The 25,239-nt window shown below is 45.9% G+C and overlaps 2 protein-coding genes across 5 annotated transcripts in view; both read right to left on the bottom strand.

Moving 5' to 3' along the window:
* Positions 1-1,223, bottom strand: part of LOC133472202 (ras-related protein Rap-1b) — a 9,924-nt gene extending 8,701 nt beyond the window's left edge. Inside the window, exon 1 of one of the 4 annotated variants that reach the window (XM_061762750.1) lies at positions 921-1,223. In XM_061762750.1, the coding sequence (XP_061618734.1) occupies positions 921-926 (6 nt within the window). In that variant the 5' untranslated portion in view covers positions 927-1,223. The remainder of the gene's footprint in view (positions 1-920) is intronic. The other 3 variants (XM_061762748.1, XM_061762749.1, XM_061762747.1) reach the window with 3 other exon arrangements.
* A 533-nt stretch (positions 1,224-1,756) lies between these two features.
* On the bottom strand, positions 1,757-24,797 carry cand1 (cullin-associated and neddylation-dissociated 1). The gene is made up of 26 exons (XM_061762620.1): positions 24,485-24,797; positions 22,695-22,770; positions 22,527-22,594; positions 21,803-21,957; positions 21,612-21,735; positions 20,669-20,756; positions 20,439-20,607; positions 19,446-19,551; positions 14,737-14,882; positions 12,847-12,998; positions 12,640-12,780; positions 12,399-12,540; positions 11,235-11,443; positions 10,988-11,156; positions 10,830-10,919; positions 10,509-10,662; positions 10,068-10,305; positions 8,674-8,862; positions 8,447-8,590; positions 7,722-7,857; positions 7,474-7,650; positions 7,156-7,251; positions 6,921-7,090; positions 6,421-6,585; positions 6,244-6,351; positions 1,757-2,682 (listed from the first exon to the last, which is right to left on the bottom strand). The coding sequence occupies exons 1-26, from the start codon at positions 24,550-24,552 to the stop codon at positions 2,458-2,460; spliced, it is 3,705 nt and encodes a 1,234-aa protein (XP_061618604.1). The 5' UTR covers positions 24,553-24,797; the 3' UTR covers positions 1,757-2,457.
* Positions 24,798-25,239: the final 442 nt, after the last annotated feature.

Here is a 25,239-nt window from a genome sequence, read left to right as displayed (position 1 = left end):
AGTTTTCAAATTGCGTATTCACCAAGTTGCGCCACGTTCGGGAGTGTTGGTGAATTAACGCATTTGTCCTCGTCCCTGAAGGCCTCATAACAGTTAAGTTGTTGGACCATGAACGTCTCCCCTACAGACTACACTATAATGTCCCCTAAAAAAACGTTTAAATAATAAAATGTCCGACAGTCATTAAAGGCCTAATCCTGTTCATGCAACATGGTCAAGTTTTTGGACCCTGAACGCCTCACCTATTCAAATACACACAAAGGCTAAACTTAAAATGTCCCCTTTAAAAGAAGACATTTGTCTTACAGTCCATGAAGGCCTCATCAAACTCATTTATTGCAGTCAAGTGTTGGACCCTGAACATCTCGCGTACGCGCAGACACAACTAGGTGGGGTCTGTCAATACTAATAAGACGTGTGCGTGCGCGTGCGGTGAGAGAGAGAGGGAGAGAGAGAAAGAGAGAGAGCACAAGGCTAAGTTAGAGCAGAGAGAGAGAGAGAGAGAGAGACAGAGACAGAGAGACAGACAGACAGCCAAACAGTAGTCGATAATATGACGGAAGTTCCTGTGTTTCTGTGGCTGCCACAGGAGCGCTCATGGCCGGCCAGCTCTCCGGGCAGGCCACGCCGTGTGTGTGGAGTAGACGGGCGGGCCGCCATCATGTCAATAAAAGCACGGGGACGACTAAGGGTCTTATCTTTCCGCCGCCTGTGTGTCCATCGATTGCGATTCGTTCGCTTCCGCAAACCGGCCCCAGCTACCCTCGGCCTTTCGCGCACCCCCGAGCCGAGCCGAGCCGAGCCGAGCCCAACCCCGCTGTCTGTCACAAGTGGTCGCGGTGCGTCGTGTCTCAAGTGACACGTCGGAGAAAAGCATTCAAATTAACGAGCGAGAAAGAGAGAAAAAAAGAAAACCTCACCGTCATTCACCCCCGTCGACTTGCTCCTCTCCCCCGTTCTGCGTGAACGCTGCTCGATCGTGAGCCGCTCCCTCCTCTACCAACGACAGGAAGGCACGCACCTACATCCGGTTTATCGTTCCATAATAAGTGATACCGGAAGTTGGCCTCAACTCTCAAGTAGGGTCGATTTGTCAACGAGACAAAGTTATGCACTACTTTCAATCTGATAGGAGAGAACACGAACGGAGCGAGCGTATATACGCTGATCGGATAAATGACACTCACTCATACACACAAACAGGACTTTCACGCTCACGCGCGAACACGTCTGTCACGTCGCTGTCAAGCCACACCCACCCAGGAAGGAGTCACCCAAAATAGCGACTTCCCTTACACACACACACACACACACACTTCCTGTTTGTGTGTTGCTGAGCGACAGGAACAAGGAAACTTTAGAAAAATAGAGAAGCTCAAGTTCTGACACCATTTCAGGACTGCTTTTTTTGTTTGTATTTTATCCTGTGACAAAAATCAACGTTTTCCTCAATCCTCGTCAGCATTGAAATATTTCACAAAGGGGCAACATGGTGGCCATAGTGGTTGGCACATCTGCCTCACAGTTCAAAGGTTCTGCAGTCGAACCTTGGCTCCAGCTTCTCCATGCTCGCTTGGATTTTTTTCCTCCCACCCACATTACTCATCCTTCATGAATGTTTTTGGAATGTAAGGGGAAAGAAAAAACACGAGCCGAGATTCGAATCCCAAACTGTGAGGCAAACATGCTAACCGCTAGACCGCCGTGTAGCCTGCGATGCTGATCATTTGCAGAAAATAGGACACGTGTGCGAGTATGAAGGCAGGCAGAAATGGGCCTTTATTTTTTTGTTTTGGGCGATTAACAGGAGCAGACCGGTCAGAAAACGGATCGTAACCATGGTGACCACTAGCGTCCAGTCAGGTCTGCGAACACACTCCAACACCGACATCCTCTCTTTTTCTTCCTTCTAAAGGAGACGGAGTATACGGCAAGTTTGTGCGTAACTCAGAGAAAACAGAGTAGCCGATAGGTCCAAAAAAAAAAAAGAAGGACCCGCCTGGCGAGCATCCCGCTGGTCGCCATCGCAAAAAACAAAAAGAAAAAACCAACAACGCAAAGCTAAACTCCCTCGCCTCGGGCAGGAAGTGCGACCAGTTCGTGGATCAGTCCGGAACACGGCGGCGGCCAATCAGGTCACGCTACCTGTTCTCCTTTTGGCAAAAAAAAAAATGAAAAATAAAAATTAAAAATCGAGAAAAAAGAAGCCACAATGAAAAACGGGAGGAGTTTCCAATCTTGTCGACGAACATTTTTGTCGTTTTATCCGCACGACTTTTCCGAGCGCTGATTTCAGTGCAATGCATAATGGGAACGACCAATCGCTAGGAGAGTGTATCACTACGTGTGTATGTATGGGTGTTGTCATGGAAACATGCCGCAGGTTGTCGCTCCAGCAGCGGGGATGTCGGCACCCTGTCGCATCGCGTCCGCGCGTGCACCCGCGCGCGCGTCGGTCTAGCTAGTGTCCATGGACTCCATGTTAGCCGAGCCCGAGTCGCGTTGGACCGAGTCAAAGATGGCCGCCAGCTCCTGATTGGACGAGATCTGCGACTGGAACTCTGACATCAGCGGCGACTTCTCGGCCTCGGGGATCGTCAGCAGCGCCACGACCGCTCGCATCGCTGAACGCTTCAACTCGTCCTGCTTCTCGAACTCCTGCTTCACAGAGTTGGCCTTCACCTGAAACACGGACGGACGGACGGACGTTACTTATTAGTGACGGGCAAATGATGTTTGTGAATTCACAAACCATGATCATTTGCAGAGTAGGAAGGATCTCTACTCCTGTTGGGGACTTTTAGTACAGTTTTTAAATCAAGCTCAATGCTTTAAATCAACCCCTAACCAACATTTAAACACATTGAATATAATTTGCATTTATAAAGAGTAAATCTGGTTCATCTGAAATGTGCATATTTTATTGTAATGACGATATCATCATCATTTGGTATGAACGAACAAAACCCTTGAATGACCATCCAGACTTTTCTGAACTTTTATTGCTGTCACGGGAAACAGTGCCAGTGCTTCAGTCGTGCTCTTGAGAGGTTGCTATGGCTTCTGTTGTCCACCAGATGTCACCATCACCGAAGCCTTGAAGCTTTTTCGGCACAATTGGTAGGAAAGCCTCAGTGCCTCATGTGACTTACACACACACACACACAGATGAATATGCAACTGGGGAAGTCATTTACAAATGCAGACACGCAATCTACACGCGCATTCACGTCTCACACACACACACGACGTAGACACAAATACATGCGTTATTTACAAACACACACACAAACAAAGCTTACACACACACACCACACTGTGTGTGCATTACTTACACAATTATCTTGCAAACCCAATAAAAAGACAAATATTATTTTTAAAAAAAAATAAATAAAAATTGATGGAGACGACCCTTTAACAAACATTACGCACGCACGCACACATTACACAAAGCGATGCACTCCAAATGTTTTGGTCAGAAATGGCCTACAAGTGCAGTTTCAGTTTGGGACTGAAATACCTCTCTCACCAAAATAAAATGACCGAAACAAGATTGTGTTATTACGAAACCAAAAAAACATGGCCAGTGTGCAGTTGTGCACACTATATTGTGGAAAAAAAGAAAACTGCGCGTCCACGTTCGTGTCGGGGAATGCTTGTTTCACGCTATTTTGCGCCATCCAGCAAGCTACGAGCTCCGGCCGACGCGGCTGGCTACCTACAATGTCGCAAAGGCCAACGTTTGGCATCTGTTGTTCACACATTTTATACGTGACTAATCATCCCCTCCATGGCAGCGAATAAGATAGACTTCTGACAAGCATCGTTATCACCAAAGGAGGACAAGGAGTCATTGACAGGAGGAAGACAGGGACGCCATGCGTATTGCGAAGCTATTGCCACATGAAGTGATTGGGCAGAACAGTACACTTGCCAAATAGGTCAGGCTGCAACCGTGTTTTAGCGCAGAGTGACCAACTTCCAAGAGCAAAATAGCAGGCCCATAAATAGGTGTCTAAAGAGAAAATGATGTCATGCACGATAACGCGCACAGAACGGGAGCCGGAAACCGAAAATGAACGAGTATGTCCCTTAAGAAAAGGGGCCTATAAGCACATGTAAAAGTTCATGAATATAATAAATACTTATAATAAATAATATATAGGGGTGGAACAGTTTTTGAAAAGTCCAGTTCGGTTCGACTTTTTCAGTTCTGTCCGCATGTGTTCCATTCTATGAATTTCATTCGCAATTCATTTTCTTCTTCTTGACCAATGAGGCGAAGGAGTGTGTACACGCCAGAGCAAAGTAGCAAGTTAGCCAAGATGGCGGCGCAGGCGCGCCATCTGCGTCATGCTCTCCAGCAGCCAATCACATTGCAGCGTGGTGCGTCACCACAGATCTTGCATTGGAGAGAACAGATTCCGACTCTGTCGTCGGCGTACGATGGTACTTCCACGTCTGTATCTCTCCAACACAAGATCTCTGGTACATAAAACAGACGACTTGGAATTCCAACTCGCTGGTCATCGCGAGGTGTTTTGAAAACACCGTGGAAACTTTGCTTCATCCTAGGATACGCGATACGCTAGCACGTAGCGAGTTAGCCTTTAAAAAGTGGGAGGCATTAACACGAACCGTTTACCAGATTTGGATGTAAATACCCTCAATTTAACGCTGAAAGTCTGCAGTGAAATCAATTCATTTCAAATCCATTGCGGTGGTGTCGAGAGCCAAAACGATGACAATTGTGTTCATGTCCCAATACCGATGGAGCTAACTGGAAGCATAGATCAATGCTTGGAACATAAAGATGACGTTCATATCGTGAACACGATGCAGGAGCCGAGCTCATTCACAGATGGTTATCGTCAGTAGACCTCGGCAGAGTCAAGGCACCCATTTAACAACGGGAAAACCTCCCCAAGAACGATCTTGTCACAAATGTACTTAGTGTGAAATCTGGACTGAACACAAAACGGAGCTATTTGCAGGGAGCTCAGACTTGTTCCGTCGTATGAATTGCAACAGCTGGATGGATACACAGCTCGAGTGGACATTTTGCCACCCAACGGAAGATCATTTCACGATTCCGCCTGTCACTAGACACCGCAGCAACGTCCTTCGGCTGGCCTGGGAACGCCTCGGGATCCCCCCGGAAGAGATGGATGAAGTGGCTGGGGAGAGGCGAGTCTGACCGTCCCCGCTAAAGCTGCTGTCTCTCTATCTCTCTCTCTTCACTTGCTCGCCCCCCCCAGCCCTTCCTTTCTGGTTCTGTTGTGCAGGTGGGCTCTATGGCAGGTCGGCGGGCGGATACGTGCTCCAAACTTTTGTTTTACGTCTTTCGATAAAAAAAAACTGGCACTCCTCAATACGTCGTCGTGTAGAAACACACGGGAACGACATTTGCACCCCACATGACATTCAGTTCTTCTTTAAATGTTCTGCGTGCCAATCAACCTGCTCAGAGAGATTCCTCAACATCAAACACTTGGTTCTTCTGGAGACGTAGCACCGCAACTTCTCTTGTCCGCAGTTTTAAACCGTGTGGCTGTGGTGCTTGGAGGAGGCTGTGGTTGTGGTTGTGGTTTTGTTTCAAATACACGTGTTATTCTCTTAGTTTTATAGCTCCAACTGGTTGTGGCAATATACAGCTTGAAGCCTCTTTTTCTCAGAATATTTACTCATGACATCAGCCAAAGTGCTGCCTGTTGTCAAGCGAGTGAAGCCTTCGGCCGCCATACAGCACTCGTTCCTCAACGTTGGGCTCGCAAGTCAATGCAAAAACTCTGCCAATTGAAGGCTCGTATCTCCAAAAACTCGTAAGTCGAGTCACTCGTAGCTCGAGGCACAGCTGTACTGCAATAACTGTCCCGCAGTCATGTTCTTCAGCAAACTGTCCTGGAAGTGATTTTTTTATAGATTGGCAGCACTGCAGTCAGAGCTTCCTAATAAGCGGCACAGTCATTTCTTTCCGTGTTCCGGCTTTCGGGCGAGAATTTTCATTTTGGTGTATCACTACACACGCATGCGCATTAAACACACACAAGCAAAGACATGACATGCAAATATTCTAAACAAACACACACACCCACACTCATGTTAAACATGCACAGACACAAAGCTTTTGGTACACTTCCAAGATGAGGGATTCCAGTGGGGAACTTTGTCTCTACCTGCAGGCGATGTACGATACCGCAACTTGGACACGGCCAGCATGTGCGCGTGCGTGTCGAGTCGTACCTTGGTGGTGCAGGTGGCTCTGAGAGGTTCGACCAGTCGGTCCAGCCTCTGCAGGACGGCGCTGGGACAGAGCGACGACAGGCGGGCCAGCATGAGGAAGGTCAGCATCTGCGAGGGCGACAGGAGAGCGATCGGGTCAAGCGCGGCGACGCTCGCGGTCGCCGCGCTTCACGCCACCTTGATGTCGTAGTGGTCCTTGAGGCCGTCCTCCACGTGGTTGAGGAAGATGAAGATGTCGATGCGGTCCAGGCAGCTGTCCAGCAGCGTGTACATGCACTCGAACGCCGCCTTCCGCAGGTCCAGTCCATCGTCCACCGTGTGCTTGAACGGGCCCATCTCCACCTACATGCACGCGCGCCAATCAAACATTTATGTATAGGGATGGACGAAATGGATTTTAAAGTCTTAAAATTACATGACATTTCTTTCACTTCCCCTTTGCTAAGAAAAAAAAAAAAAAAGGACATTATTCGACAAGTTTAGCTCTAAAGTTCTAAATTAACTTTTGAACTTACTTCCTGCCGTGGACGTTTCGATTGTGTTGCTTTTAGCAAACGTGTTCCTCTCCGTTTGTAGCCATATTGTTAGTCTAAGCAATGCACATGAGCAAAGATGCACCCTCCAAAAAAAAAAAGTAAAAAAATTGAGAAATAAACTTGAATGCGTTGACGTTTTACCTCTCGTATGAGCTCCTTGCGCACTTTAGTCTCATTGTAGAGTTGCGGCAGGACCGCATCCAGAAGTTCCCGGATGAGACTTGGCTTGTTGTGCGCCGCCGAGTTGAAGGTCACCAAGGCCACGCGCCGCACGTTCAGGTCGGGGTCCTCCAGCGTCTTCAGGAAGTCACCTAGCGCCCACAGACGCGTCACAACAGGCTTTCACGCCAACGTGGACGTAACCTTGGCAACGCACCTATGCAGTTCTTCAAGAGGGGGTCGATGGGCTGCGGCTGGTCCGAGATGGTGAACTTGACCGCAGTCACCACAGAACTTCGGGCGTACGACGAGCCTGAGCACACACGCATGCCGTGGTGTCAACGCGGGCGCACACACTCACACATGTGCACATAGTCTCACACACACACACACACACACGAGACACACACACACTAAACTCACACACACGCACCAGCACAAACACTTACACTCAGTCACAACAGTCACACACGCACAACAAGCACAAGCTCAAACACAGCAGCCAAACACACACACAAGTCTCTCACGCACACACCTGACAGCAGGTATCCTTTGAGTCTGGGCAGCAGCGTTTCGGGGTTGATGAGCGTCAGTTTGCCCAAACACTCGGCCACCACGTTGCGGGTTCCTTCCTCCTGACATTCGCAGTGCTTCAGCAGCAGCGTCCACACCAACTCCACGTACGGCTTCAAGCCCGACACCGACGCCGAACCTGGACGCGGCGTGCCGTTAAAACCTAAGAACATGACACACAAAAATACACTCTTCCTCACACACACTCACTGATGATCTCCTTGAGCGAGTGCAGCAGCAAGTACTGCCGCTTCGACGAGGAGATCTCCTGCAGGACGAAGGGCAGATATTCCGGAAGGTTTCCCACCGCGATACTCCCCAGCGCGTACGACGCCGCCGACTTCACCTGAGACAGACAGAAAGCCAGTTAGCCAGTTAGCCGTGAGCTCGCCAGGAAGTCGACGAGACTGGTGATTCGCAACCTGCGGAATGTGAAATGATCCAATTTGACTTCATTGGTCCAAGGACGATCACCGACAGCGGCGCCGTAAGATACGAGTGACCAAACTTGCAAGTCTTTTTCAAGATACCATCAGCCGATTCGCGGCTCTGACTTACGAGCACAAAATTGAGACACGAGCGCGTTATGGTGACAAACAGCAGTTTGCAGCGAGCTGAGACTTGAAGTCCTCGTTGCAAAGACCCTCAATGCACAGCATTTCTGTTTGTTTGGCTTGGTCAAAAAGGAATTTAGCTGATATCATTCCTGTATGTTTTTATTAAGTAGAATATTATGGATTGTGCTTTTGTAATCATTCAAAAACACCTCACGGCAAACATTTTGTTTTTTGGGGAGGCTGCAACGGGTGAATGCGGTTCAGTCGCACAAGCGTGGTCACAATTCGAGGCGCATCTCGAGGCAGCGCCGCTGTATCAACTTTTTCACTTTTCTGCCATCAAGAGCGCTCGGGAAGCAGCGAGCCAGCGGAGCGCACCTCCTCACTGGAGGACGAGAAGGCGTCCAAGATGACCGTCTTAAGCTCCGCTTGGCCGCTCAGGTCCACGTGATGGCCGACCTCGCCCAAGGAGAGCAGAGCCAGCAGTCGGATGGAGTCCGTGGAGCGGCTATTCTTCACGTCCTGACGGCCACAAGCGCAAGCGAGTCGTGAGCCGGGCTCGGAGCCGACGCGTGTCGAGGACCCGCTCGGGCGCCGGTACGCACCTGTATGAACTGGCCGACCACGGCCGGCCCCTCGGCCGGACACGCCCTGGTGAGCGCGGCGACGCATTTGGCGATGGAGCAGTATGCTTGCTTGTGAGGCAGCGCGGCGCTCTGGGAGTACACCGGGCCCGTCAACATCCTCAGCAGGTCCATGTAGCCCAGGCCCGCCGTGTCCGTCGACACAAGAGCCTGACCGCAAACACCAACACAGAAGGAAATTGGCTTGGCTCTTGAATTTTTGTCACATTTATTAGACTTGCACTGGATAGTGCCTTCTTTACTTTCAAGGTACAAAAGGTGCAGAAAACACCGCCGAAGTTTTACCGCCTACATTCGCTGAGTTGTTTTTATTTCAAAAATAAATAAGTAAGGGTGAATTTAATGTGAAAACATTTGAAAAAGTTTACAGAAACTCAACACATTTATTTGAAAATGATTGGTTCATATTACTATGAACAAATAACATCAAAAACTACACTGACTTATCAATTAATTCTTAAAATGAATTCTTACATATAGACTTAACAATTGTTTGTTTTATTAAATGTAATTATTGTAAATAAAAACAATTTTACTTTTTATACATTCTTTTTTAAAATAACCTTGAAAGAATACATATTTTATTAAACATTTAAATAATAATTAAATTACTGGATGTGAAATTATTGATTCATTTGATTCATGAAATAATAACAACATTGACTGCGATTGGCTGGCGACCAGTTCAGTGGGTACCCCGCGTGCCTCCCAGAGTCAGCTGGTATAGGCTCCACCACGCCCGCGAGCCGTCAGGAGCATAAGCGGTACAGAAAATGAATGAATGAATGAATGAACAAATTAATGATTATTCAATGAGCCAAATAAACAAGTGTACACAGTTCTTTTATCCATCCATCCATTTTCTGAGCCGCTTCTCCTCACGCGGGTCGCGGGCGTGCTGGAGCCTATCCCAGCTACCATCGGGCAGGAGGCGGGGTACACCCTGAACTGGTTGCCAGCCAATCGCAGGGCACAAACAAACAAACAAACCATTGGCACTCACAGTCACACCTCCGGGCAATTTAGAGTCGCCAATCAACCTAGCACGCATGTTTTTGGGATGTGGGAGGAAAGCGAAGTGCCCGGAGAAAACCCACGCAGGCACGGGGAGAACATGCAAACTCCACACAGGCGGGGCCGGGGATTGAACCCGGGTCCTCGGAACTGTGAGGCTGACGCTCTAACCAGTTGACCACCGTGCCGCTTCTTTTATTTAAAAATGAATAAATAAATAAATAAATTGCTTTATTACATTGAAATGCCTTCTCGATAACATGAACATGATGGAGGATGATTGCTATTCCTTATTTTACAACGCACATTGTTCACACAGACACGCGCGCGCGCGCGCCTACCTGGTAGAAGTCGAGCATGGCGGCCAGCGCGCCACCCTGCAGCAGCGGCGACCTGACAAGCGCGATGAGCTGCGCGAGGATGTTACCGCCGCTCAGCTGGCCCAGCAGCGACGGGTGCGTGACGGCCAGTGTGGACAGGAAACTCAGCGCCATCTGGGACACGTGCATGTCGCTCTCCGAGATCAGCGGGGGTAGCTCGGCCAGCACCGCGTCCACCATCGCCGGCGTCACCGCCGAGCTGAAAACAACGAGGCCGAGGTTAGCGGCAAAGGAGCAGAAAAATGTTTTCCGCTCATAGTCGCCATTTGCTGGATTAAAAAAAAAAAAAAAAAAAAACTGTTCCCTTGGGAAAACTCCTCAGTCAAGGTACCATTGGACATAAGAATAGATACCTTAAAAGTCTTTGTTCTTGGTTACTTTCCACTGCTAGTTTGGGGGTACCTGTAGTTCCTGAGCAGGATGTCGAGGGCGGCAAGCGTGCAGAGTTTGAGCGCACGCTGGTTCTTGCGCAGAAAGGATGCCAGGATGGGGATGGCATCGGGCAGGACAGGGCGCAAGTCGATTTTCAACGGGGAGCCGGCGATCAGCGTCAAAGCTTTATTTGAAAAAATAAAAACAACAACAACAACAACAACAAAAAGAAATGGTCATGCTGAGAGCTGCGCGACATGCCCGAACCTGATAAATGAAGTGGAATGAATCACTCAGGCCTATTAAAAGCGCTCATTTGCATATGACTAAATACTCATAAGGGTGGTTCACCTTTAACGGTGGTGAGGCGTGTGATCTCATTCTTTAGACGTTCCAAAAAGATCAAGAGCGTTCCGTGAAGCTCGGTGGGAAGGTGGTCGCCTAGGAGACAAACAGGAAGCTGAAGCACAGATGACTAACCGTCAAGCTGGCGTCAGGGGGTTGGTTACCTAGGTTACAGATGATCTGTCCCATACAGGAAATGGCGCGTTCTTTGACTTCCTGGTCGATGTCGGCGGCTTTGAGGCGTCTGATTGTACAACTGAACAGGTCGTCGATGTAGGGGGAGGGGTCGAAGGTGTCCGAGCCTTCCGATTGGCTGTCCAGGGGTCTGATGACCTGTCAAGACAGAATCGGTCGAGCGGGTGAGATGCAGGCACGCGTGAGGCGATCAGGACGCCGGCCAGAGGCGTTCACCTTGACGAGCTGCTGCGTGACGAGCAGAGCCTCCGAAGTGATCTTGTAGAAGGGGTCCCCCACGCAGGACACCACGGGGGGGACCAGGGCGGGGACATGGGCGTGGAAGGCGTGGGCGGGGTGCGTAACCATGACGACGTGGAGGCAAGCCAGCGCGTCGATCTTGAGGTTGGAGCTGCTTGACTTGTCGTTCAGGGAGAAGATGATGCCTGAAAGACATTTTTAAATGCATACTGCCGATGGAGCAGCGACAGTTGGAAATCCCTCCCAAAACCCGAAAAGAACGCCAACCGCCAATGGAAGATTCTCTCTCCAATGTCATATTGAATTGAATTCGTTCCGTGACCACGCTCGTCACTCAGATCACTCCTATCTCAAATCGTCTTTCCCCATTGAAATTTATAGAAAGGCCATTCATCTGTTCCAAAAAATTGATATTTTCTCATGAGAAAAATAACACTCTGTAATATTGGACTTTCGTGTAATAATATAATAGATTGTAAAGAATTAAACATTCTGCAATCCAATTCATTGTGTCGCTCCTTCCGGTGTGGCCGTCTGGGCCACTCTGAGGCAATATCATCTTGCACACTCACGGAGAGTGTTTTTCAAACGACAAAGATTGGACTTCCTCTTCCAAGACTACTTTAAGGATAAAGAATGTCTGTGAATATTGTTACATCATCTATCGAAATGTGTTGCTCCACCGTGTGTGTTCAAATATGCATTGCTTCTAAAACTGCCACTATCGATGCCAGTGGTTAGCATATCCATGGCGATTTGCAGTTTGTTAGCATTAAGCTAAGGTAACGATCCTAAAGCAAAGTTGTCGTTTTAAAAATACACATTTTGTCATTTTAATTCATTTTAATGTTGTAAACTTCATCTGGGAGTGGCAGTTTGTTCACTGTTTGCCAAAGTGCTGCCATCATAGTGCCTTGAAAGGTGCTTTGCATCATTATTATTGTGAAGCGAGTTGACCATTCATATCAAGTTTGCGCTCGCAAGTCAAAACAAAAAAACGGCCGCATGGCAGCTCTTATCTTGAAAAGTCGAACGGTCGTACAATACACGACTGAAGGTATCGCGTGCATGAATGATCAGAATGAGTAGCACCTCTGCGTGGATTTGAGCCTGGAAAACCCTGACCGCCACCCCACCTACCTGGTACGAGCACGGGGATGTGCTGAGTCAGTGCTCCCGGCAGCACGTTGACCAGCTCCGTCAGCATGTTGAAGCAACACTGCCGCGTCTTCACGCTCTTCTCCTTCAGCTGCTTGTGGAGCGCCTTGACAATCATGGCCACCTGGGGGCGCCGCACGCATTAACGCACCACGCACACACACACACACACACACACACAAATAGCGCGAGTGGAGTGTGGCCAATTTTTGCATGAAGTCACCTGACTCTGTAGCATGGTGAGGGGAGTGTCGCCCTGCTCCATGGCGTCCGGGTCGGCCAACCAGCTGTGAGCGGGCCGCGTTTGCTTGAGGAGCGACAAGTATGCGTGGAACACGTCTGCCTTCACGTTCTCCTCCCTCTCCTAGTGGCGAGGAGAGGCACGGAAATGGGATGGGCCGTGCGTGGGGGCTTGTAATACGGGGGTTACCTTGAAGCGGCAGACGAGCGCGGGGGACACAGAGCGGTAGAACTCGGTCAGCATCTCGTGCCGCGTGGAGACAACGGCGTCCAAGCACTTGGCCGCCGCCCGCCGAACTTTCCAGCTCATGTCGTCGTCGTCGCTGTACTCGTCGTCACTGCCTGAACACGCAGAGTGGGCAAAATGTTTTCAAAAGGTCAGGAAAGTGCTTTCAAGGACATATATCAAATACACAAAATGGTGCAAAAGTGGGGGAAAAAAATTCTACATCAAATAGAGGCTGGAAAAAAAATTCTGATGTTGAAACTTGAGATTTGTGAATAAATCAGGTGAGAATGTTGAAAAGTCAAGACAGTGAAAAGAAATGCTGTCAAATTCATTGAAATATTGAAATATGGAATGTGAGACTTGGACTATTTGAAAGCAGTGAAGTATAACATGACGATAGAAGGGTTGTAACAAATGATTAATTGAATAATTGTCGATGATTTCCCTCCATTAAAAAACATTTTAACATTTCAAATTCACAGTGCAGAAAATGCACCAACAAACTCATGATAATTCACTGACTGGTATGCTCTGTAATCTCTGTCAGAACATCAGCTAAAATCATCATTGGTTTCCAAAGTCAAGCAGATGTTTGCAAATGTCTTATTTTGAAGATAATCAGTCTGCTTCGATGGAGGACTACAAAAATCAGAGAATCTTTATTGTTGAGAGGCTGAAATTCCGAGGATTTGGACAATTTTAAGTTAAACAATGGGTCTAAACGATTCATCGATTCCCAAAACAGCCGTCGATTCATTTGATCACGGATTACCGTATTTTCTGCACCATCAACGCACCGGATTGTAAGGCGCAGTCTCAATTGCGGGGTCTATTTCTGGACTTAAGCCATACATAAGGCGCACCGTATTATTCGGCGCATGCCAACCCAAGAGAACGGAAGCAAAACTGAGAGTTTGGTTGAACTTTATTCGACTACGCATTATTTTTTGGAATCAATATTTTGTGACAAGTCCATCCAAGTCCTCATCTTCTGTATCTGAATTGAACAGCTGGGCAATTTTGCCACCAAACATGCCGGGTTCCCTCTCGTCATTGTCTGAGTGCTTACCAAACTCGCACAACATCTTCACAGATTTTGCAACTCAGTGCACACAGAACGCGCACAGTCGATTTAGGAGAAAAATTCAAGGCTTTTAAGTGCGCCTTATCGTGTGGAAAATAGGGTCGTCATCAATTCATTGTTGCACTTCCAGAAAATAGTTTGGTTGAATAATATGGAAGGAGGAGGTTCCAAATCAGCAGTTGATTTGGAAATGTCATGCAAAATACAGAAAAATTGGGGAATGCGAAAAGGTCGCTCCCGAGAAATCACAAAGGCGTTACAATGGTTGGATTGAGTTCAATAAGTCAAAAATTAGGGAGAAGTTAAACATTTTGAAAAATGTGTCCTTTCATTTCAACAGGATTTTTCATGAAAAATGTGGAATTGTGGAAAAAGTTTAGAAATGTCAAAAAATAGTTCCCCTGGAGTCGTAAGAGTTTGTTGTTGGGATGGTTTCAAAAAATTGTCAACAATAATCAGAATAAATAGAGTAACCCCACCGCATTTCCGATTTTTTTCCCCAACTATCCTCCGTTATGCGCTGAAAAACTCACAAATTGCACATTTCTGTTGTGTTCTTTTTCCCTTTAATGCTAAAATTCCACAAAGTGGCACCAGAGCCCTGGATGCGTAATAGGGGGAAAATTACTCGAGCATTTTTGCTCTTTGCGACAGGGCTCTGTCCGTATGCTGGCGATGACTGTCAAAATCAATTGGGTGCACAACAACTTGGAAACGGAAAAATGACCATTTGGAGGCGGAGCCACAGTCACACGCCTCCTCCGCACCTTGGTAGTCTTCGTCGTTCTGGTCGGCGTCCATTGCGTTGTCCTCCTCGTCCTCGTCGTCAAAGTTGTAGTTGGGGTCGTACGTCAGGTAGCGCAGGCAGATGGAGATGACGGTGGGGACGTGGGCGTACACCTCTTTCGGACACCTGAGCAAATGACACGCCAACAACATGCAGAAGAGAGTCGAACTTCCACCCGGTACTAAGCAAGCATGTCAACTTGAACATAGACAAATTCAATTCACAAGTGGCTGCCGTGTTTATACGGTCAGCTCGAAATGCATCTCGAAATCATTTTCGTTGAACTGGACTTAGTTAAAAAGGGGACGAATCTGTTTGAGTATGTACAGCCCCAATTCCAATCAACTTGTGCTCAACATAAATAAAAACAGAATACAATGATTTGCAAATCATGTTCAACCTATATTTAATTGACGACACTACAAGACAAGCTATTTCATGTTCAAACTGATAAACTTTATTCTTTTTAGCAAATAATCATTCACATAGAATTTTATGGCTGCTACACATTCCAAAAAAGCCGGGACAGGTGGGGAAAAAAAGACTGACAAAATTTGAGGAATGCTCATCAAACACGTGTTTGAAACATCCCACAGGTGAACAGGCTCATTGGGAACAGGTGGGTGCAATTATTGGATATAAAAGGAGTCATTCACAAGCAAAGATGGGGCGAGGTTCACCTCTTTGTGAACAAGTGCGTGAGAAAATAGTCAAACAGTTTAAGGACAATGTTGCTCAACGTACAATTCCAAGGAATTGAGTGATTTCATCATCCACGGTCCATAATATCATCAAAAGGTTCCGAGAATCTGGAGAAATCACTGCATGGAAGCGGCGAGGCCGAAAAACGACATTGAATGCCCGTGACCTTCGATCCCTCAGGCGGCACTGCATCAAAAACCGACATCGATGTGTAAAGGATATCACCGCGTGGGCTCAGGAGCGCTTCAGAAAACCGACGTCAGTAAATACAGTTCGGCGCTCCATCCGTAAGTGCAACTTGAAACTCTACTATGCAAAGCAAAAGCCATTTATCAACAACACCCAGAAACGCCGCCGGCTTCTCTGGGCCCGAGCTCATCGAAGATGCACTGACGCAAAGTGGAAAAGGGTTCTGTGGTCCGACGAGTCCGCATTTCAAATAGTTTTTGGAAATTGTGGATGTCGTGTCGTCCGGGCCAAAGAGGAAAAGAACCATCCGGACTGTTATGGACGCAAACTTCAAAAGCCAGCATCTGTATGGGGCTGTGTTAGTGCCGATGGCATGGGTAACTTACACATCTGCGAAGGCACCATTCATGCTGAAAGGTAAATCCAGGTTTTGGAGAAACATATGCTGCCATCCAAGCGACGTCTTTTTCACGGACGCCCCTGCTTATTTCAGCAAGACAATGCCAAACCACATTGTGCACGTGTTACAACAGCGTGGCTTCGTCGTAAAAGAGTGCGGGAGTTACGAGACTGGCCGGCATGCAGTCCATTTGTCTCCCATTGAAAATGTGCGGCGCATTATGAAGCGTAAAATACGACAAAGGAGACCCCGGACTCTTGAACGGCTGAAGCTGTACATCGAGCAAGAATGGGAAAGAATTCCACCTCCAAAGCTTCAACAATTCGTGTCCTCGGTTCCCAAACGTTGATTGAATGCTGTTCAAAGAAAAGGTGATGTAACACAGTGGGAAACATGAGCCTGTCCCAGCTTTTTTGGAACGTGTTGCAGCCATCAAATTCCAGGTTAAGGATTATTTGCTAAAATTATAAATAGTCTGGGCGTTGGCGCTCACACGTTTTGCGTACTCCCTAATCCTCGCCTCTATGGCGGGTGACAAGCAACATTTACCAAAAGTATTGTCATCACTAAAGAAGGACAAGAAGTAATTAACGTAAGGAGGAAAGACTCATCGCCACCTTAATTTTCGTGGTGACTTCGTCACTTATCACAGTATTCAAGTTTGTTGCCAGCTAAAATATGCAGCAAAGCTTCTGTACAACATTGGCACCCGTGTTTTGTCAGATCCTTACGCAATTACGGATGAAAGGGACCCAAATCCGTATCCCCACCTCTTGCCCAGCCTGCAGCATCCAGACTGATGTTCTTTAAGAGTTTATTGTAAAAGATTTGTACATGCATAAGAATAAATTCCTCATGAATTAAATCCAAATGCAACTTGCTTTTATATTATATACAGCGGCTGAAATAAGTATTTAACGTCACCATTTTTCTCACTCAACATATTTGCGAAGATGCTATTGACATGAAATTTTTCCCAGATTTTGGGTACAACCAAAGTAATCTATATACATACAAAGAAAGTAGAACAAATGCGCTGTGTGTTAGAAGGTCAAATGACACAGGGAAAAGGTATTGAACACGAAGAAAGGGAGGTGCAAATAGGCACGGAAAGCCAAGACAACACCTACAATCGATCAACAAATGCAAATGAAGATTCACTGGTTCGGTCCTAATTGATGGCCTACAAAAAGGTGTCATTGCCAAGGTGTGAGTCGAGACACATCTCATGATGGGTAAGAGCAAGGAGCCGTCTCAAGACCATCGCGAAGTCATTGTTGCAAAACATAACGAGGGCATCGGTTGCAGGCGCATATCTAAGCTTCTGAATGTTCCAGTGATCACGGTCGGGGCCATAAATCGGAAGTGGAAAGCCAATCATACCACCGGAAATTTGCCTCGATCAGGTGCTTCTCGCAAGATTTCTGACAGAGGAGTGCAAAGAATAATCCAAAGAGTTGTCCAAGAGCCAATGACCACTTGTGGAGAGCTTCAAAAAGACCTGGAATTTGCAGGTACTGCTGTCACAAGGAAAACAGTGAGTAATGTACTTCGCCACCATGGCCTGTATGCACGCTCACCAGACCCCATTGCTGGGGAAAAAAAAGCATGTCCAAGATCGTTTCAGGTTTGCTGAACGACATTTGGACAAGCCAGTGAAATACTGGGAGAATATAGTCTGGTCTGATGAGAGCAAAATGTAACTATTTGGATGCCATGATGGAATGGAAAATCTATGGAAAGAACTGAAACTCAAGGTCCATAAAAGAAGCCCATGGAACCTTCAAGATTTGAAGACTGCTTGTGTGGAGCAATGGGCCAAAATCACACCAGAGCAATGCATGCGACTAGTTTCTCCATACAGGAGGCGTCTTGAAGCTGTCATTCCAAAGAAAGGCTTTTGTTCAAAGTATTAAATAAATAGCAGTTGGCGTGTTCAATACTTTTCCCCTGTGTCATTTCACATTATTATACATAACTTCATTTCCGATCTTATTTGTTCGACTTTCTTTGTATGTATGGATTACTTACCGACTTACTGTGTGTGTATGTATGGATTAGTTGTTCCCAACATCTGGTGAAAGTTGCACGTCAATAGCACCTTTGGAAATATATTGGAGAAAAATGGTGCAGTGTTAAACACTTCTTTCGGCCGCTGCATAATCTAATACATGATTTACATATGGAGTGTAGTCAAGACTGCTTTTGTCATTGCTATTTATGCCTAATACGGAAAACATGAAAGATTCAAGCTCTTTATAGTCAAATGCACAGTAAAACAATGAAATTCTTACTTTGCTATTCTCCCTCCACTTTGACAAAGATGTTAAAACAAAAAGGCAATAAGAACAAGAAGATATCTGATATATGAGATTGAAAAAGCATCAATCAAAAAAGTTTTTGTCTTACAATATCTAGTGTCGAAAGTAAACGCGGTCAGTAGGTTTTAATTGTTAAGCTCAATTGTTGCGACGAGCTTCAGGTTTCTTCGGTATGCGGTAAACGCTCTTCGGATCAATCTTATCACATCCATTTGGACACCCAAGTACGCAACATGACACGACAATTATTATATTAACGAAAGCAACAACCCATTCATAAATGCTTACATTATCCTTTCCACACTGGCGCGATATATTATAGATGGAGCGTTACCGTGAATGGATTCAATTTGTACCATGATATGAATTTTAGGTCATATCGCCCAGCCCTAATAGGGTTGCATTTGATCTTCTACCCTTTCCTGACTCATGTATAATTGTTTCCATTTTCTATTCATGACTATGATATGGGTCGGGACGGCGGACGACTGGTTCGCACTTATGCCTCACAGGACCAAGGTCGAAATCCCGGCCCCGCATGCGTGGAGTTGGCATGTTCTCCAGGTACTCCAGTTTCCTCCCGCATCTCAAAAACACGCACGGTCGGTTCATTGAGAACTCTAAATTGCTCGGAGGTGTGAATGGTTGTTTGTTTCCGTGTGCCCTGCGATTGGCTGGCGACCAGTTCAGCTGGGACATCCTCCAGCACGCCCACGACCCTAGTGAGGATATGATCCTTGTGTACGAAAGTCAGGAATATGCAGAGCAGTGAATTGAAATACAATTTTAGTTTAATTTGTTTTCCCTTAACTCATTCACTGCCAGTCCTCCATGTTAACATGGATATTTTAATTCAACAGCCGTCAATGGCAGTGATTAAGTACATAAGGTTGCTGATTTTGTATTCAAAATAAAAGGCTTTGCAATGTTTTTGGAGAATGTGTGTGCGTGTGATTTTCTTTTCTTCGAAGAGCAATATCTTGATACTATCAGTCGTGAAACATTTGCCCGTGATTATCATGACATAAAATGTTCATATCAATTCATTTCTCGTGTACTTATGCGTGCTGGTGTTACCTCCTGACAAAGGACTCAAATGCCTGGATGCAGTACTCTCTCAGCTCGTCGTCGTCCACATTGCAGAACTTGACCACCAGTGGGATGATCTTCTCCAGGTATTCTCCTGAGTGCACGCACAAAACTTCAAGTGAGCCTCGTTGTGTTGAGTGTAGGGGTTTCCTGATCCGACGTCCGACGTCAGCAAATAAACAAGGATCGGATCGGACTGGATCTAAAATCTCCGATTTGACCACTCTTATACAAGCAGTCCATTCCATGCTCCACCCGGACTGCGTGCAGAGCCCACGTGATCGCAACAACAGCTTGCTAAGGTGCTAACGGAGCAGCAAGCAGTAATAGTGAACATTGCTTGCTTAAAAAGTTGGTTATTGACACTCCACTTGAAGTTGACTGTGAAACTAAACACACATAACAGAAAAACTACACCTATTGAATGTTCAAATAGATCAACATGAGTTTATTTCTTCGTTTTGGCTCACAAAAATCCCTCGCTCAAAGCTAAAATACAATGAATGAAAAACATCATTGACGAGCTACCGAAAATTAGTATCGAACTCACGGCACTTGTATCTCTCAGAATTATGAATATTGTGACAAAAACGGCGTATAAACACATACAAACAGGCAATGTAACAACACTCTCTGGCATATATTCTTCAAACTCTGTGAAAAATTAATTATGACAATATTCGATTGTGATTTGCTAAAAACAATCACGTTTATCAGTTTGAACATGAAATATCTTGTCTTTGTAGTGTATTCAATTCAATATAGCTTGAACATGATTTGCAAATCATTGTATTCTGTTTTTATTTATGTTTAACACAATGTCCCAACTTCATTGGAATTGGGGTTTTAAGTAAGTCAATGATGCATGATTATTGCTGAAATCAGATTGGACTGATTTCGGTATCGGCCAAAACTCGAGGCTGCAACATCGGTATCGGTAGTTTTGTGTGTGCGTGTGTGTGTGCGTGTGTGTCGGCTGACCGATTCTGTGTCCGGCCTGCCTGCTGATGGCTGCGGTGCACTGGATGTATGTCCTGGTGGTGGACATGTTGTCGTTGCGTCCCAGCTCGCTCAGCAGGTGCTCGATGAGATCGATGAAGACCAGGTTGCCGCAGGACATGACCAGGTGTCCCAGCGCCATGATGGTCCTCTGCGTCAAAAAGAGCGTCACGGTTGCGACACCCACGTGCGACAATAAGATGGCTTCTTACCTTCCTGACGGCCAACCTGGGTGAGGTGAGCTGAGGCAGCAGGCAGCTGAGGATAGAGGGATGGAAGTTGACCAGCAGCCCCCCCTGTCTGAAACACACAACAACAACAAAAACACGTTAACCCAATAAGCCAGAATGTCGAGGGAATGTTTGAACCCACAACCACGAATGTACAGGAACCAATCGTAGTCGAGCGGCGCGTGTTCTGGAGCCGGTAATATTGGAGCAGGGTGTGTCCTGCCAGGAAGGTGCACGGAATTCCTAATAACATAAATCTGTGTGTATTTCCTCGATGTAATATGATGGGATCGTGAGTGATAACAGCCAACCAGACACAACCTTTTCCTGCTCCACTTCCATTTGCAAGTAGCGGGAGTACACAGAAGCCGCTCCGCCTCGGCTGGCTCGCTCTGTCGTGAGATCCAGATGCCATCTTAGCCGGTTCCGGCCAAGAATTTCCATTTCAGTGCTTCACTACTCACTATAGTTAGAGACTTTACTGAACTCTCTAATGACTATTTTTTGGGAAAAGGTGACTAATTTAACAGCTCATTATATGTTAAATTGTTGAACATTTAAAATTTGGATTTATTAAGGGTTGTCTTTGCATACTCTACAGTTCAAAAGTTTAGGCACACTTAAAAAAAAAAAAAAAAAAAAAACTTACTTCAGAAAGCGAGGAATTTTCTGTTTGTTTTTTTAAAATGAAAATAACATTCAATTTCAAATTTTACCACTTTAGTCTAGAAATTGTTAATGTGGTAAAGAAGATTTTTTAAAAATACGGTGCTTTTTAAAAAAAAAAAATGTTATCTTTCTTAATGGCACCACAAATGTTGAACGATACTGCACGTTGGGGCAAAAGAGAGATTTTTCAAAGTGGAAGCAAAAAATAAAATAAAATAAAAATCGGATATTTGATTTTATGGCCCAGCCCTGATACCTGCACAGCATGTCAGCCATGATGTCCAGGGCCTCCAGCTGCACCGACACGTCTTCCTGTTTGGCAATAGCACTGGTCAGGCGGCCTGTGATCTTCTTACACACGCTGGCAGCCAGGGCTGAGCCTGGGAAGGAGAGCGGGCATCAGACATGATGTCATGATGATGATGTCGAAGACTACGTCGGGCTCACCGCTGGACGCGGGCGGCAGCTCTCCGATGACGGTCTTGAGGCCGATGGACGAGATGTCTCGCAGCTGCTCTTTGTCAGACAGCATGTTGGTGCACAGCGTGTCCACGATGGTCTCCACCTGGTACTCCTTCACCTTGCTCACCAGCGGGCCCAGGCTGCCCCAACACACAAAGATTATTCATAACAACATTAACCAGACATTGCAATTTGGGGAGAAATTGCATGTGAATGCTGTGGAATTAATTGAATTGTTGAAATATAGAATGTGACACTAAATTTGAAGCAGCCAAGGAATGTGGAAGGAGGAGGTCAAGATGGAATCTTGTCTAAATTTGGGAATATTATGATTAAAATATGGAATTGTGGGAACACTGGGATTTGTATAGCCCAAATGTCCTTAATTTTGTGAACATTTGGAAGCTGGAATGGTGTGACTAAGTGGAAGTGTGAGAAAGTAAAATTGACTGAAAGATGAACTTTTTACTTGAATGTCTCATTCACTTGAATGGTTTTTTTTCTTGTGGAAAATGTGAAATTGTGGGAAAAGTATTAAATTGGAAATGTGAACAATACAAGACCAAATGCTCTGAACTGTGCTACTGTTTGGAAGTTTGAATGTTTTGAATCGGGTGAGAAATGTGGAAGGGCTAAAAAGTGGACAAAAATGGAAGGAGAAAAAAAAAAAAACAAAGTCTTGCTCATGCGATATTTTTATGGATTTTACCATTTGACAGCCAAGTTCTGAACTTCTCCATTCTTGTCCTCCAGCAGCTTTAGAATCATCCTCACCACCTGTCAATCACACCGCCGCCACAACAACAACGCTTATTATTATGATGATTATGAATATGACAAAGATTTTAAATTGTGCCTCAGTGAACTTTGAACCCACCTTCCTCTCGCTGTCGTCGTCCAGTTTGATGGAATCTTTTTGCAATTCAGTCATCAGGTCATTTGTGGCCATGAACCTGCACGCCACGACCAATTACGTCATCGCACCCATACGTGTGGAATGTTATTGAAATCATGAGAAAAATGTCCATCCATCAATTTTCTGTACCGCTTATCTTGACTAGGGTCGCGGGCGTGCTGGAGCCTATCCCAGCTCTCTTCGGGCGAGAGGCGGGGTACACCCAGAACTGGTCACCAGCCAATCGCAGCGCAGTAAGAAAAATGTTGGCAATATAATTTACAGGAAGAGTTTCCAGGTGTCTTAACATGTCTGTGGCATCAATTCTAGACATATTTTACAGCATATGTTTTTGCTGTGGGGAAATTGGCTCATTTTAGGAGCAGATTTGTCACATGCTGTATGGCGGCCCTCAATCCGAACCCGAACCCCCCCTGTGCTGCCAACAACTTTACCGAGCGATAAAGTAAGGTGAGTGATGACCAAAACTGTTGAATGCCCGATTTCTTTTATCATGATGTGTGGGGTCTGTAGCAGATAAAAAGACTTTTACGAGTGGAAAAAATCTTTGTGTGTGTGTACCAGGCCTAAGGAGGTAAGGCTAATATCTCACTTTAAGCGAGCGCCCATACAGATTCAGTTTCATGATCGCATGCAGCCTTTCAACATGAAGCCACAGAATTGCTCTTGCCATGTGGCGCATGACGTCACCACGCAGAAACATTTAGAATGTCATTTCCATGTTGCCTGAGTGATCAAAAATATAGCTCAAACGCCAGCATCACAGCATATCATAGAAACCCCCGGATAGCATGAAAATAGGTTCCCAAGTAGCTGACGTCATGGCATAGTTGTTGCTTTTCTTCCTGTCAACTCACCTTTGATTTTTGATTTATTTATAAGAACACAAAGATAATCATGATCACGGGGCGATAAAAAATTGTTTTGGGGTGTGCGTTGCAGATGACTCAATGGCGTCACCAACTCATGATTTCCCATGCCAATGAGGCTGCCTATGTGACATGCTCGCGTGCGTGCTACAAAGCATAGCGATTGTCAACACAGCTAATTGTCCTAGCCGTGTTTTTAGCATGACGCTAATCCACACAAAAAATGCACATGACATGACATCACATGTATGTTGTGACAATGCTCACACTTCCAGCGTGACGCAAATTGCGACTCAAAAACAATGCATTGAGCTGAGAAAATAAACTGCTAATTAGCTGCAGCTAAATGCTAACGAGCTGTGCGTCCCACGAGTTGTGAAAAAAATATCCTACTAATGCTAATGCGTGCGACATGGTTAGCACCTAGGGAGGATTGACAGGCGCCAACTATTTAGCTTTCTTGTTTTAAGTATTTGCCTTCCCACGGCTTTGAGGCTGCCTCTGTGACATCATTGCGTGACTGTTCGTGTACACAAACTGCAGATGACAGCATGTTAGCTGCTAGCATGACACAACTTGCATTGAGTGGGGTGTGAAACTAACAGCTAACTAGCCGCAGCTAACTAGCCCCTCCTGTGTGCGTGTTGCATCCCAGTTTATCGTCACGACATCTTGGCGCCACTACACATTTCACACAGTCGCAAATTAGCCATTGATGTGAGAAAATGCCTTTTTTTTTCTTTTTTTAATAGCCCCGACGTGACAGGTGATATGCTAACTGCTAAAGTCGGTGGGGCCTGCAACATGCGAGTCGTCTCGCTCTATTTTTATTTTAAGCACACGCAGTTAAATTAAAAGTTTCGTCCGTGAGCGGCTTTTTACCTGAAATCTTTGTCGCTGGAGGTCATTTTCTCCAGTAGGTTGGAGATGTGATACGAGGCGCTCGCCATGTCGCTCGTTAGCCGTTAGCCTAGCTGCTCGTCAGTGTGTGTGTGTGTGTGTGTGTGTGTTCCGGTTCCGACTTTTTTTTTTTTTTTACTCCGATTCTTGTTGTGATTGTGTTGCTCGTCGCTGTTGCCGCTGCCTCCGCTCTTAGGCTTTTCTTTCTTTGGTTCGTCCCTTCTTTGCTGTTTCTTCTACAGCAGCGGCGACGGACGACTGGTGGCCAGGGGTGCGTTTCGAATTGTTCAATGGAGCCCCCGTTCTCACTGCAGAGGGGCGGGGTTAGGTTAAATATTTGCCATGTTTTCAATTTCAGTTTATTTATTCTTTTTACTTTTATTTCAAGCACAACAATGCCAAACCGTACATAATATATACATCAGTATGGTCTAACATCGTGATAGTTTTTAATCACAAAAAGTATATACTAACATATATTGCATACACAAGAAATACAACTATAGGTACGATGGAAACGTGAGAGGGGGGAAGCATCATACATGCTACTATTTATTGTCTCGTCTATTGTTTTAACAATATTCTCTAGAATGTGGGTGTTTTTTTTTTTAGACCCGTTCTATTTTTCTTGATCATCATTTGGGAGCTATCCAAAATTTCTATCTCAAGAGTAAAACTGGCGAATGTTGGGCTTACATGAGATCACTCTAGATTTCTGAATATGAAATTTGCCGAGG

Source organism: Phyllopteryx taeniolatus, chromosome 22 (genome assembly GCF_024500385.1).
Source record: "Phyllopteryx taeniolatus isolate TA_2022b chromosome 22, UOR_Ptae_1.2, whole genome shotgun sequence".
NCBI lineage: Eukaryota > Metazoa > Chordata > Actinopteri > Syngnathiformes > Syngnathidae > Phyllopteryx > Phyllopteryx taeniolatus.
The sequence above is the reverse complement of the archived record's forward strand: the minus strand, read 5'-3'. Positions and strand labels throughout refer to the sequence as shown.